Source organism: Pygoscelis adeliae, unplaced genomic scaffold, assembly GCF_000699105.1.
Source record: "Pygoscelis adeliae isolate BGI_AS28 unplaced genomic scaffold, ASM69910v1 Scaffold159, whole genome shotgun sequence".
Lineage (NCBI taxonomy): Eukaryota > Metazoa > Chordata > Aves > Sphenisciformes > Spheniscidae > Pygoscelis > Pygoscelis adeliae.
In genome coordinates, this window is record NW_008825562.1 from 990,332 (window position 1) to 1,002,993 (window position 12,662).

Genomic DNA, 12,662 nt, shown 5'->3' on the forward strand with positions numbered 1-12,662 from the left:
TTAAGGGACAAAAGCAAAATTTGGAAAAAGAATGTTCTAGCTGCACAACATAATATGACCTACTGAAATGATTTCAAAGATTTGCTATTAAGTAGGTTCTTGCCAAGAACACTAACATTTTAAACACTTGATTTTAGTTGTTGGGTTTTTTTACAGACATTCTACAGAAATACAAATATACACACCCCCGACCCCGCCAAAAAGCAGTAGCCCAAGCTTCCAGAAATATATATCCAGACTGGATTAATATACTAAGCATAAATTCTTGTTCAACTTCATTACTATATTTCCTTCACTAGAAAATTACTATTACACATTTAATCAAAAATGTGTAATTTTTTTAGTTCTAGAATTTTGATAGTGGGACCATCTAAAGACATCAACAAGAAGGCATTCTTAGTTGATAACACACCTCATTATTTCACTGTGTATTTACAGAAATTAATGACTTAAGATCACATAACAGACTCACACGGACAAGGTGCATTTATCTGATCACGTGGATCTCCTCTCTTCAGTTATTAAGAAATGCTCCAGGGTTCATACTATGTAATCCAGCTAAGGAAGATTGTTCATTGAGTTTATTTCACATTTTCTTTATACTCCATAAACTGGAAAGGCTTGTTTTTTTTTTTTTAATTAAGAAAATATTTATGTGATCACACAAAGCTTAAAATTGATCACACAAATTTTAAAAAGGAAAAAATCTCACTATGTAAAGGTTATTCTACTCGTTAAAAAAACTTGTCTGAAGAGACTGTTGCTTGCAGGTAAGATTTAACTGTTTTAAAAAAAAGAAGATAAGGTTGAGCTAACAATACCTCAATAGAATTCCTTCCTCTTGCTATTTAAATATCAAAACAGAAATCAATCCATGATAAGATTATTTTGCAAACCAAATACTACTGAGCCTGAAATTTTCAAGTCGTGACTCAAAAACTGTAAAAGGATGATGCATGTTTTCACCAGCAAAATCACTGCTTTCACTTTAAAGCAACGCATGATTCACAAAATAAAATTCTGGACGATATCAGATTCTCTCTTAGAATTAACCAGATCAAAAGAAAACAAGTAACTGATTGGAAACTAATACCATCTTTACTCTTTTCCTCTGTGCAGCTACACAAGGAAACATGCATCTACGTGTTTCATTGCCACTCACAATGCAGTAACTGTGCCACATCTTAATACCACCCAACTCATTAACAACCACCACAGTTGCTCATTCATTTTCAAGTGTGCCTGATCTGGAATATCATTTACTTGCCAAAATGGTCTGTGAGACTATAATCATTGTTTCCACCTCTGCATCTGGAAGCACAGTTCCAAGCTGAAAACACTCATCTAAGATCTTTAATGAAAATTTGAAGCCCCAGAGTCCATTTGTCAGAGGCCCTTAAAAGGTATTCGGATCATCTGTATTTCTCTTGAAGAAAAATGGAGAAAACCCTTCTAGACTGTACTGAGACAATGATAATTAGGTCTCAGTTAACTTAGTTCAAACCCCAAGATCTCAAAATGCTGTAAAGTCTGAAAGGGAATACTTTTAATGTTTCCATTGCTCCCTGTACAAGAGATATTTTCGTAAGTGTGCTCAGTAACTTATTTCACAGACCAAATAGTGCAGTTTGACTGTTAGTACTGATTTGAACCTAACTAAATACATTCTAGATGTTCATGGGGCACCAGTATTAAATATCTAATGTTACAGTAGCAAGTAAAGATTTAACCTTATGCATAGTTTTTAAAAGAAAATTTGTATCTAAGTATATTTGAAGCAAAATTATTTTACCAGTCAGGGATCGTTCCTTTTTGTTCCTGGTGCTCTGTGATTAAACATTCTTATGTTTTACAAGCAGCTAACTGATGAATGCAATAACTCATTAACTAATGAAAATTGTGCTTCAGAAGTGTCTTATTATGACACACACACACACTTTTGGGCTCCAAAAGTACCACTTCCCTGCAGCTTTGGCTGCCTTCCTTGAAACAGGCAGTACTCAGATAGCAAGGCAGCACATAGTTTAGTGACAACCAACATTAAGTTATTCTTGGGGTATCTTAAAACAAAACTATGTTAAGTGAGGAAAAACCCCAAAGTTTCATTCTCATTGTGCCAGAGAATCATGAATAGAATTCAGAGATTGAATCAAATTTGAGTGCTGCAACCTCTATGGAATTACATATTTTTAGTAACTGTCTATACTATCATTTGTTTTACTTCAGTTACTATTCCCACTGGCATTCCAAAATGCTATGAAATACAAGATAGTAAACACTAAGTCATCAACAATTGCTTTTGGCAATTGTCAGTTTTCTTCCACTCACCCGTTTATTTGTTTTACATGCTGACTGTGCTCTTGAGAGAATATGAAATGCATTTCTATTTGTCTTTCTATCATTCTCCTATAATATATTAGGAGACCACACTAAGAAATGGGACTAAAGCAGAAGAGAAATTTGATCCTAGATTATGCTTGAAATAAGTATTTTGGGGATTAATGAGCTGCCTGTGGCTCTTAAGGCAAAAGGTGAGGAAGAATGGTGAATATCATTCAACGTTTCCCTTTGCAGATAGCAGTTGCAGAAAAAAGTTGCTTGTGGAATGCAATTATTTGAGCCTGTGCTGCAACTAAATGCTCTGAGACTCTTCTTGACTTCTAGTAGGTTTTCAAGTTTTAAGAAAAACTTGAAGTCAAAGAAAGACAACACTGACTTTCTCTACTAGTCAGCCAAATAAGATTTTAATATCCTGGGTAATATGTAGTAGCATTTTTAACAGTCTTGCCATCCTTTGTTATGGCATGTTATTTTCTACAACTATTAACTGAGAACAACATAAGGAGGAACAGGAAAAATATCTGCAAGGCTATCACCACAGTAAGCTATCTGGAGAATTTCTGTTGTTCGTAGTTTTAGAACTGTGCAACTACGTCAACAAGAATTTCCTCTCCTATGAAACCGACAGCTAGGTCAAAATTTCAAGAGGGTTTTTTCAGCATTTTTAATGAAGAAGCTTTTCAGGAATTCAGAAACATTTCCTCAGATTTCTGATGAAAGAATTCAGCTCAAGGCAAAAGCTTGTCGTTTTCATTAAGAAGGGCCTCATTCCATTTTAAGCGTTATCTGCTGCTAGGGGTTCTTTCCCTTAAAGGTTTTCCTGTCTTGCTGTCATGCTAAAACCAGTGATGAACTCCACGTCATTTTAACCTCACTGCGATGCTATGAATCAAGAATCTATCAAACTTCGGTATGGAAAAAAGTGTTAAATTACAGCAGATGATACTTTTGTATTACTGCATGTAATATCTGAACATCTAGAGCAGAAAGTGGGAAGCATTGTAAAAGCAGAATACTAATGGCTCAAATTCAGCGACTACTGAAAAGAGCATGAGCTCTGAGTGAAAGAACTGTATATTTATTTTATGAAAAACACAGCTATGACTAACTCTTTGAAGGGATTTCAGAAGAGCACAGAAAACAACATATTCAGAAATAACTCAAGGAATCTACTCAAGAAATGGTTCAGGAAAGTTATGGTCCTCTGAGAGACTTTCCTTAACCTGAGTTAACTTTTCAAACACTGTATTAGTATAAACTGCAGTTCTAATTCCTGAAATTCAGACAACAGCCAGGATACCACAAACCTCTATGTGCAATACAACTTAAATTTTGAAGTAATAAAATCCTCAAGTAATTGACAGAAGTAAGAGCATTCTAGTGGTTTGAATTAAAACAGAATACTCCCTATGGTTAAAATAAAAAGCATCACATGAATTGTTAATTCTCAAAGCCAAAAAGTTAAAAAACAAACAAACAAACAAACAAACCCCAAAAAAACCCAGCAGCACAAAAATGCTGACAGTCAGTACACACATTCACTTCAAAGTCCTAAGCGTGTGTTTGCTTATTCAGATTTGGCCTGTGAACACTTGATACATCTGACTTCATCCACCTTCAAGAACGGCACGTCCCTAAAGTATATTGTATTCTAACTAGCTGATAAATTGACAAAAGATTTGTAGCTAGACCAGGAATTCATTCTTTCAGTATCTACCACTTCCTGAACTCTCATTTGTTGGGCTTCCTCATTAGCTCCTGAGTAAGTTATTATTGAACCGTACTTCAACAGTACTTGCTTCTCTTCAGTGCCTGAAACAAATTACCAGTAAATGGCCACATATGAAATACTGATCAATTGACTATTAACCGTGGATAATAATGAAAAGACTTGAAGAGGCCGTGTGCAGCTTCAGAAGTACTCAAAGACCATTTGAAAGCCATGAAGAGATGAGGATGGTATTAAAGTATCAAAATCATTACCAATATTCAGTTGTTAGTAACTGCATTCCCAACTCAAGCTATAAATATTATCATCATATCTCCTATTGAAGGAATTAAGTGTTTGAGAAACAATGTTTTTTTTCCATCTAAAACCAATAGCAGAAGAGCTCTTTACATGACATACTGAGCAGCCTCAGTTGCACTTGACAGAAAGCTCCAGCATAGTTTTTATTCTCACTGTATTGCTCTCTCTAGTAGTCAAACAGACCCATTTCACACTGTGTTCCAACAAAAATTGGTAGACTACCTGACACTTTCCCATGGTATTATGCAAACAGTTTAAAGAGTGTGCACTTACACATTCAACCCTTTGAAAACTAACTTACATCATTCACTAATGACAGTAACAACGCAGTTTAACTGTATATAACTTGGGGAGGGATGCTTCTTAGATTACACAACACAAATTTAAATACTAATTAAAGGAGTATATTTAAAAACTTCTTTTTTCTTAAATAAGAGCTGCATACACTATTAAAAAAAAGTGAAAGCAAAGACTAAGGACAAAAACACAAGAACTTTGAAAAGAATGATGGTTTCAACCCACATATGCCTACTGTTATGATTCTGGAATATTATACAGTTGTGATTTTGTGATTCAACTGCATTTTGTAATTGCTACATTCCAAGTCTTAGTTGTACTTGTAGAAGATTTTGATTTAACCGAGTGATACAAGCAAGTAAATTTTTGTTACACAACAAATGCTCCAACATGTGGATATCTGACAACTTAAAGTTCCTGCAGCTAGGAATATTAATGCAGATTAGCATGATTTTAGGATTAGAATTTAATTTTAATTTAATTTGAAGAAAATTTGCATCTGTCTGCAACATACCCTGCACTTTTAAGAGGTATTATTACAAAAGGTTCCTCCCCTCATGCTGTTTAGTGAGGGAGGAGCAATTCTTGTAACAGACTGCTATGCTTAATAAAAACATACGTTTTTAAATCATCTTCCTGCTATAAAACCATTATATGAATTCCATGGTAGTGCACGAAGCATAAAAGAGACTGTCATTGCACAGTTTTAAATTTAATTAAAGAAGAATTTAATAATTAAATTTAATAAAGAAATTTAAGTAAAAGAAGAACGTACCTTTCATTTGTGTTCCAAAGGTAAGCGCCAATTTTGCAAACAGTTCTGGGTTTTCAAATCTATCTTCTTCAGCTTTTACCCAAAAGCTGTTTTCTGCTATCTCTTGAGGCTCAATCTGAAACAAAAATGGCATCTCAAAAGTTAATAACTAGTATTTTCAATAGTCAAGTTAAAGCCAATGCTACTAGACTTTTGTGATAACTGGACTGAATTAAGTTTAGGTATGTTCCAGGTATTATATTCTCTTAAAGATGTTTTCTGAACAAAACGCAATCAGATGAACTGCCCTCTATCTATCTACACAATAATTTTTACTGTATTTCTCCCATTCAACAAGCTTTCCAAACAGGCTTAATAACATATTAGCATCTGGGTTTGAAAGTGTTCTAGCTTTCTCTTGATCACTTTCTAGACAGTTCCCAAATTCTTCACCACTGATATGCATCCCTGCTACTTGAGAACTGTAGAAGGAATAGTCTTTCTTACACTGCCAGAGTATGGAATACCTTATTTGCAAATGATATGTCAACGTGGACCTTTCAGTGACTCAATATTAAGTCTGTAGGAAGAATTATCTTTTTCAATATCAGAAATAGTTTTATACTTAGTATGACTTTTTATTACAGCTTCCATTTTTCAAATGTAAACAGCGACTTCATTACAGTACCTAATTTGATAATGGCTATATTAAAAGAAGAAAGTATTCTGCAATGTAGAAGCTGAAAGCCAATTTTACTCTACATGTATGATTCAGAAGAGCGATTTTGTTTTCAAAATATGTTCCTCTTCCAGTTCTTAAAGTCTTATCAATTCTTGTTTACAAGTTTGTTTAAACGCCAATTCATTTTCAGGGGCTATTTAACTTCAAGATGATATGCAGGAAATTTATCAATACTATATTTGCAAGCCTCACTAGGATTTCACTGGTCCTCCACCTTTTACTATATGATCAATCTGCTAATGTGTAGCTGCTTTACCACCAGCTGCAGGTAAGACATTTTTAAAAACTACCTTAATCCAACACTAATGGTGAAGACAGTTACAACAAAAGGCACTAAATTAAACAGCAAGAATTTTATTCCCAAAATGATGGCTCCTTAAAAGCGATGATCAAATAGACTTTCCTCTTTTTCAGTATGCAGGAGATCTTTGGCACTGTTCCCAGAGCACTTAAGCAAAGTGTCCGTCTGTAGTTATTTTCCATTGTCACATACAGTGTTCAGATGTACAATTTATAAATTATTTCTATAAACACATGAACATAATTGATTACAATGAAATTGGCTGCACTGACAAATATGTATTATAAACTAAAAAGCTTATTTTTCTGTATGTTTACAGGATAGTAGTCCGAGTATGTTTCACAGTTACAAAACTACCGCAACTGACTCTAGAATCAGGTATTACTTAACAAGGACAACTGAGTGTAGAAAGCATAAGTTAAATGTATGGCAGGAATTCTCTCCTGCTTAAGTGAGATGCCTAAATAAATGAAAAAGTGAATTGTAGGAGAGAAACCATCCCAACCAGACAAAGCAGTGGCAAGTCAAAGATGAGCAGCAACTTCAGGAGAGAATATCATCATCAGTGGCATGCAGATTTTCTTCCCCCCCTTAAGAAAATTTGCAAAATACAAATCTGTGATGAAAGCTATATTCTATAAGGAAAAAAGTCCAGATGGTAATACCCAAACAGATACAAGGGGTTAATAAAAAGTCTGGAAGTCAAAGATCGTAAGAGAAGCTAACTAAAATAATAGCCACAAAACATTTTCTTAAAAGCCCAGGTGGAAATGCATTTCTAAAACATTAGAGCTCCATTTCAAAAGGAGGAAAAATAGTTTTAAAACATCCAGAAAATTGTATGATAGAAGCTTTGAAGAGAGTAATCTTCTAAACAGAAAGAAGACAAGGACATTCAATGGAAAAATATCTTCAACAGACAATAAACATTTCATAGAAGGGTGACTTTTTTGTTTTAATGTAAGGGTTTTAAAGGTTACAAAAATGTATAATTCAAATGATTCATAAGAGTACATGAACTAAAAGGACTTTTATATGGCTAGATGAATTTCAAAGGAAAAAACAACCCCAAATCTCTGGATTCCAACACTGGGCAATGCCATATTCCACAAAGTAATACATGAGCATCTTTTCCAGTATGACAACTCATACATTCTTGTTTCTTTTTAACAATACAACTAGGCTACTTAAAACAGTCCATTTTTTCTTATTAAAAAACATAATATATCGGTGTGGCTGGCAGGTTGAAAATATTTTGTACAGTTTTTTTAAGAAAACAGCAGGACTATACAATTCCTTTGAAGTTCAGAAGCTTTAAAGTTAATATTTATTCTCAAAAAACTTTTCAGTTTTCTGGAAATGCACTGAGAATTATAGGTAAAGAAACAAAGAAAACCCCTCACCAATTTCATTTTGCTGCACTCTCTGGAGTTACTTTTAACACCATCCTCATCTACAATTCTCTATAACGGGCCTGAAGTTTCCACTGTCATACTGTATCGTAGCACTACAAATGCGCACTGATGCATGTTAACCACAACCAAAGATTTAAGGTCTTTTTCCCGCTAGATATTTTTAATTCCTCCTCCCACAATAAAGAAATTATCATTTATCCTTATATGCAGATTATTTTATAAGACTTGCAGACAGAAAAAGTAAAGAGTTTCAAATTTATTTTAACATTTATTGAAATTAATACATTAAAACCATGGTTGACTATTTTGAATATCCTTCTACTTAAGTATTTTGAAAGCCTGTTTTTAAAATACTACTGCTAGATACACTTTCAGATTATTTTGGCACATCTCCAAATATTTTGAAATCCAGTGGCAAAATACTATAGATAGCTTACAAACATTAATTCTTCTGGTAAAAGAAACTATGAATTGACATGCCATGCTTTTCCACTCAGGTTTTATCTCAACGTTCTAGATTCCTCCTTCTCAAATTAGTGGGATTAATCATTCATGATACTGCTCGTTTGTTACTCCAAAGAGCGAGCCATTTCACTATTCAACACTTCAGAATTTAGAGGAACACAAAACCTAAGCTTAATTGTCTTTCTCAATAAAAAGTAAGATTGCTTAATCACAAATATCAGAGGACAGTCTAGTTCCTCTTCCAACAGTAAACTTCTGTCATTACTAGTTCTTGAAAGGTTTTGCTTGAAGTGGTGATGGTATATATTCAGAAACAATACAAAGCAACTTACCCTGAATCACCTGAAAAAACCCATGGGAAAAACTAGAATGATTTCCAAACACAGTCCAGTGTTGTTGCCCTAAGACCTTTACATACACTCTTAAAACTGAAATTTCATTGTGTCTGACAGGGTAGATCAGCTACGTAAGAACTCAATGCACATATGATCCTGCGTCCTAGCAATATTGTGAAAACAGTCTACAAGGGACTGTTATTGCTGACTTGATGAATCATCACAATATCATACGGCAATGATGTGATTCATTTCAGAGGTTTCATATTGAAAAGTTGTAGCATCTTTAGCCAGGAGCAACATCTGGCATCCCATGTCATCCAGCTCCATCCAGGACAACACGGTAACATCCAACTTTATAGAAAGATGTATATCTACATCCATATGAATTTCCCAACAGTTTTACCAGCTGTAAAACATCCTGAAAAAAAAGTGTGATTTAAATTACATGTTCAACAGTTGTTCAATGTTAAATTGCAATTTATGGTCAGCAATGACCATCTGTAGCCACTTAACAGCTTACTTTCACCAACAATTTGATTTTACTAAGTTCTTGGTACCAACACGCTATTCAGATAGAATATGGTTTTCAAGGAAAGTGTCAGACACTAGCTGGTAGTAGAAAGATTTAGTACCTTGACAAATAAGTAGCAGATATCCAGTCAAACTACACTGAAGTCCAAGCTAGAGCTCAAAACAGATAGTATGCAATATATAAAGGTCCTCCTTTGATTTGCCTTGCTGATTTGGTGATCTGTGTATTTTTTCCTACAGCAAACCTCAATACATCTATCACGTTTTATACCGCTAAAACTCTGCCAACCACAAACTGCCTTTAAGACGTGATGGTTTAGTCTTGATGATAGATGCAATTATCTAGCACCCCAAATTTCTTTCCTTTATATGGAAGGAACAGTGGCTATACTGATCAAAAAGGGATTTTAAAGCAACACGTACGCAAACACACACCTGGATACTTGCCTAACTTCTCTTGTCACAAAGTGACCAATTGTACTGAGAGGCAAGTAATAACTAGTAACTGCTCTTACAGGTTAGTTTGCAAATCTGAGATTGTCCTTGCAGTTTACTGCTCAAGTAGATGTTTATATTTTAAGATTTTTTTTCAAATTACATTTGGTTAAATATAACCATGTTAAGACTGTGCAGAAGCTCACATTCATTGGAAGTTAATGGTGCCCAAACATTTCACTTGAGCAGTCCCATAGCTCCTCCCAGTGGCCATAAGCCTGCCCTAGCACATTACTAGTTTGAAACAACCAATAAACATCTCAGATTAATAACCTACAAGTACCATTATAGCACAGATACCAGCATTCTCTGAACTTACAACTACATTAGACATCATGAACTTAGAAGGTTTCTATATGAAATAGCATGCCGTTATCTATGTTTGAAAACGGCTTTAAAACTATTCCTAATCGTTTGGATACATGTACGCAACTTAATGCAAAGCCACAATTCATGTTCACTGCACCTAATAGAATGGTGCCCCGGCTTTTCATTTGGGTCATCACAGTTTTTCACTCTGCTTTGATACAGACCAACAATACAAGCAACTGTCTGCAGAACTGTGAAATTCAGCGAGCATTCACCCACCAATCATACTCCACATACCTCAGAGGAGTCACAGATGACCTCTCAGACCAGCCCTCATGACAGGGCCAAAAGAGAAAGAAAACACAGCAGTTACCTACTGACATCTCCTGCTGCCATTACATGAATCCACTGAGCTTAGCGCACATTCTCTGAAAGCTCTCATGGAAAGAAATCTCTCGCTCAGCAATGTGCAACCCAAACTTTTAAAAAAGAATTTTGTATCGGAACTAAGTTAGCTTTGTGGGATACTCATCTGTCAAACGTCAAACAAAGTTCTGTCAACAAGAATCTCATTTAAAAATTCATTATTGTATACAGTATCAACTATATTTGTAAAGTAAAGGAAAGGGGAGGAACATCAGATTCACAACTCTAGTAGAGCCATGACTAACTCAAGTATTAAACCACATACTGCTAAATCAAATGCAGTAATAATTTTACACAAAATTAGATAGGTAAAAATTCCCTCTAGTAAAAGTTTCTTCAATGCTTACAATAAAAACTTACGTTTAATAACACCATTGCCTTTAGAACCTTCCAGTAAGTTTTGCAACTGTCTTAACAGGGTAAACACCTGCCTTTCTCAGAGAAAGAAAAACACTGTTGGAGTGTGTTTTGTAGTACAACTATCATTTACGGGCAGGTAAGGCAATGAAAGTCAAATTTCCGTTCAAAATTCTGGAACATATCACAACAACAAAAGAAATGTGAACACAAAATAATTGGCTTCATTTCTTAATTAGATGCTTTAATTTATAGTAAATTACTGTATTTATTCAGAGGTCTGATCTTAAAATAATTCTTAACCTCATGTCAAGACATCTGCCTTTAAACAGAAAATTTTAGTAGTTTAAGAATGTATATTTACTATCATGGTAAGTATAAAGTTATTTCTTTTAATTAGAAAAAATTATTTCACCAATGCCTTCCCACCCTTCTCTTTTTAAGCTAGTCAAGTGTTTTAAGCTTCATGCAAGGCTTTTAAAATGAAACTAGATAACCCAATGAATTGCCACCAGAGCGGTTTCACTCATACTTCATTTTTAAAAGAAATTCATAGAAGGCATAACCAAAGCAATCATGCACTCTTCTGTTGAGAAGATACAAAGCTAAAATTACAGTCTCTGAAAGCCTGATCCACTTTCAACCTGTCTTCAAAAAAGCAAGGAAAAAAATTAATCATAAACCACATAATTTATGGCTCCCACAGCTTGCTTAACCCAGAGAAGACAAAACTAAAATTAGACTTCTGCTTTGCGTTGTCTTCCAAATTCCACGTACCCCTTCACACCACGTTTTACTCCATTTTATACCTAGAGACTCAAGTAAAACCTCTTAAATACATCTCCTTTCTCAACATCCTTTCTCATTACTCAGCCACAGCTACTTCAATTAAGCAAACAGCTGTAGTTATCTCCCTTGACTCCAGATCCTTCCTTCTGTCAACTGCCAGATTGTCAAAGTTCCTAAACAGCCGTCTTCCCAACAGTTTTCCACCCAATTGTCTACTTCAAGGTTCATTTCCCCTGTCCTAAAACCCAGCAATCCTTTAACTAACTCAGTATTTTGCTGAAAAAAGTAGTAACATGATTTATAAAGTAAACATTTTAATTGTTTGAGAACTTAAACCTGCTTTAAACAAGACATTTTACCTTTGAAGTGCTTACTTGGCAAGTCAAATATCAATTACAGTTGAAAACATGTAGAACTTAACTCTACACAAAATCAGCCAAAATTCTGAGAGCTGTTAGCTACAGGTATCCCCAGAATAAGGGGTGTTATGGGCTCTTGGCAACATTAAACACTTGGAGCTTACCCCATAGCATAAGGTGTCTTTGAAAACCAATATCAAGTGAATCACAATCACTGCATCAAAAATGTTTTGGATAAAGAATGGAATTAATTCCCCAAACTTCGTGACTACTATTAACAATCTAATGTAAACCCTAGCACACTACCTCCTTCTTCCTCAAAAGCCACTTTTTATCAATGGAAATAAAAACAAACATTGTAATACCTTTGACCAGTTGATTCTTTTCATCGTGACTTCCAGCTTATACTTTTTCTTCTCCTTCATCCCATGTGGTAACGCTGGTATCACCGGAAAGGGAGCAAAAGGAACACCTCCAAGAGCTGGTGGCATTGGAGGCCCACCAAAAGGCGGTGGTGGTGGAGGAGGTGCTGCTCCACCAGGTAGCGGAGGAGGTGGAGGAGGTGCTGCTCCACCAGGTAGCGGAGGAGGTGGAGGAGGTGCTGCTCCACCAGGTAGCGGAGGAGGTGGAGGAGGAGGTGGTGGTGCTGCTCCACCAGGCAATGGAGGCGGCGGAGGTATTGCTCCACCAGGCAATGGAGGCGGGGGAGGTAGAG

The 12,662-nt window shown here is 35.3% G+C and overlaps 1 protein-coding gene across 1 annotated transcript in view; it reads right to left on the reverse strand.

Moving 5' to 3' along the window:
- Positions 1-12,662, reverse strand: part of DIAPH2 (diaphanous-related formin 2) — a 260,532-nt gene that overhangs the window by 195,400 nt on the left and 52,470 nt on the right. The window contains 2 exon segments of the mRNA XM_009332394.1: positions 5,442-5,556; positions 12,313-12,660. Of these exon segments, the coding sequence (XP_009330669.1) occupies positions 5,442-5,556; positions 12,313-12,660 (463 nt within the window).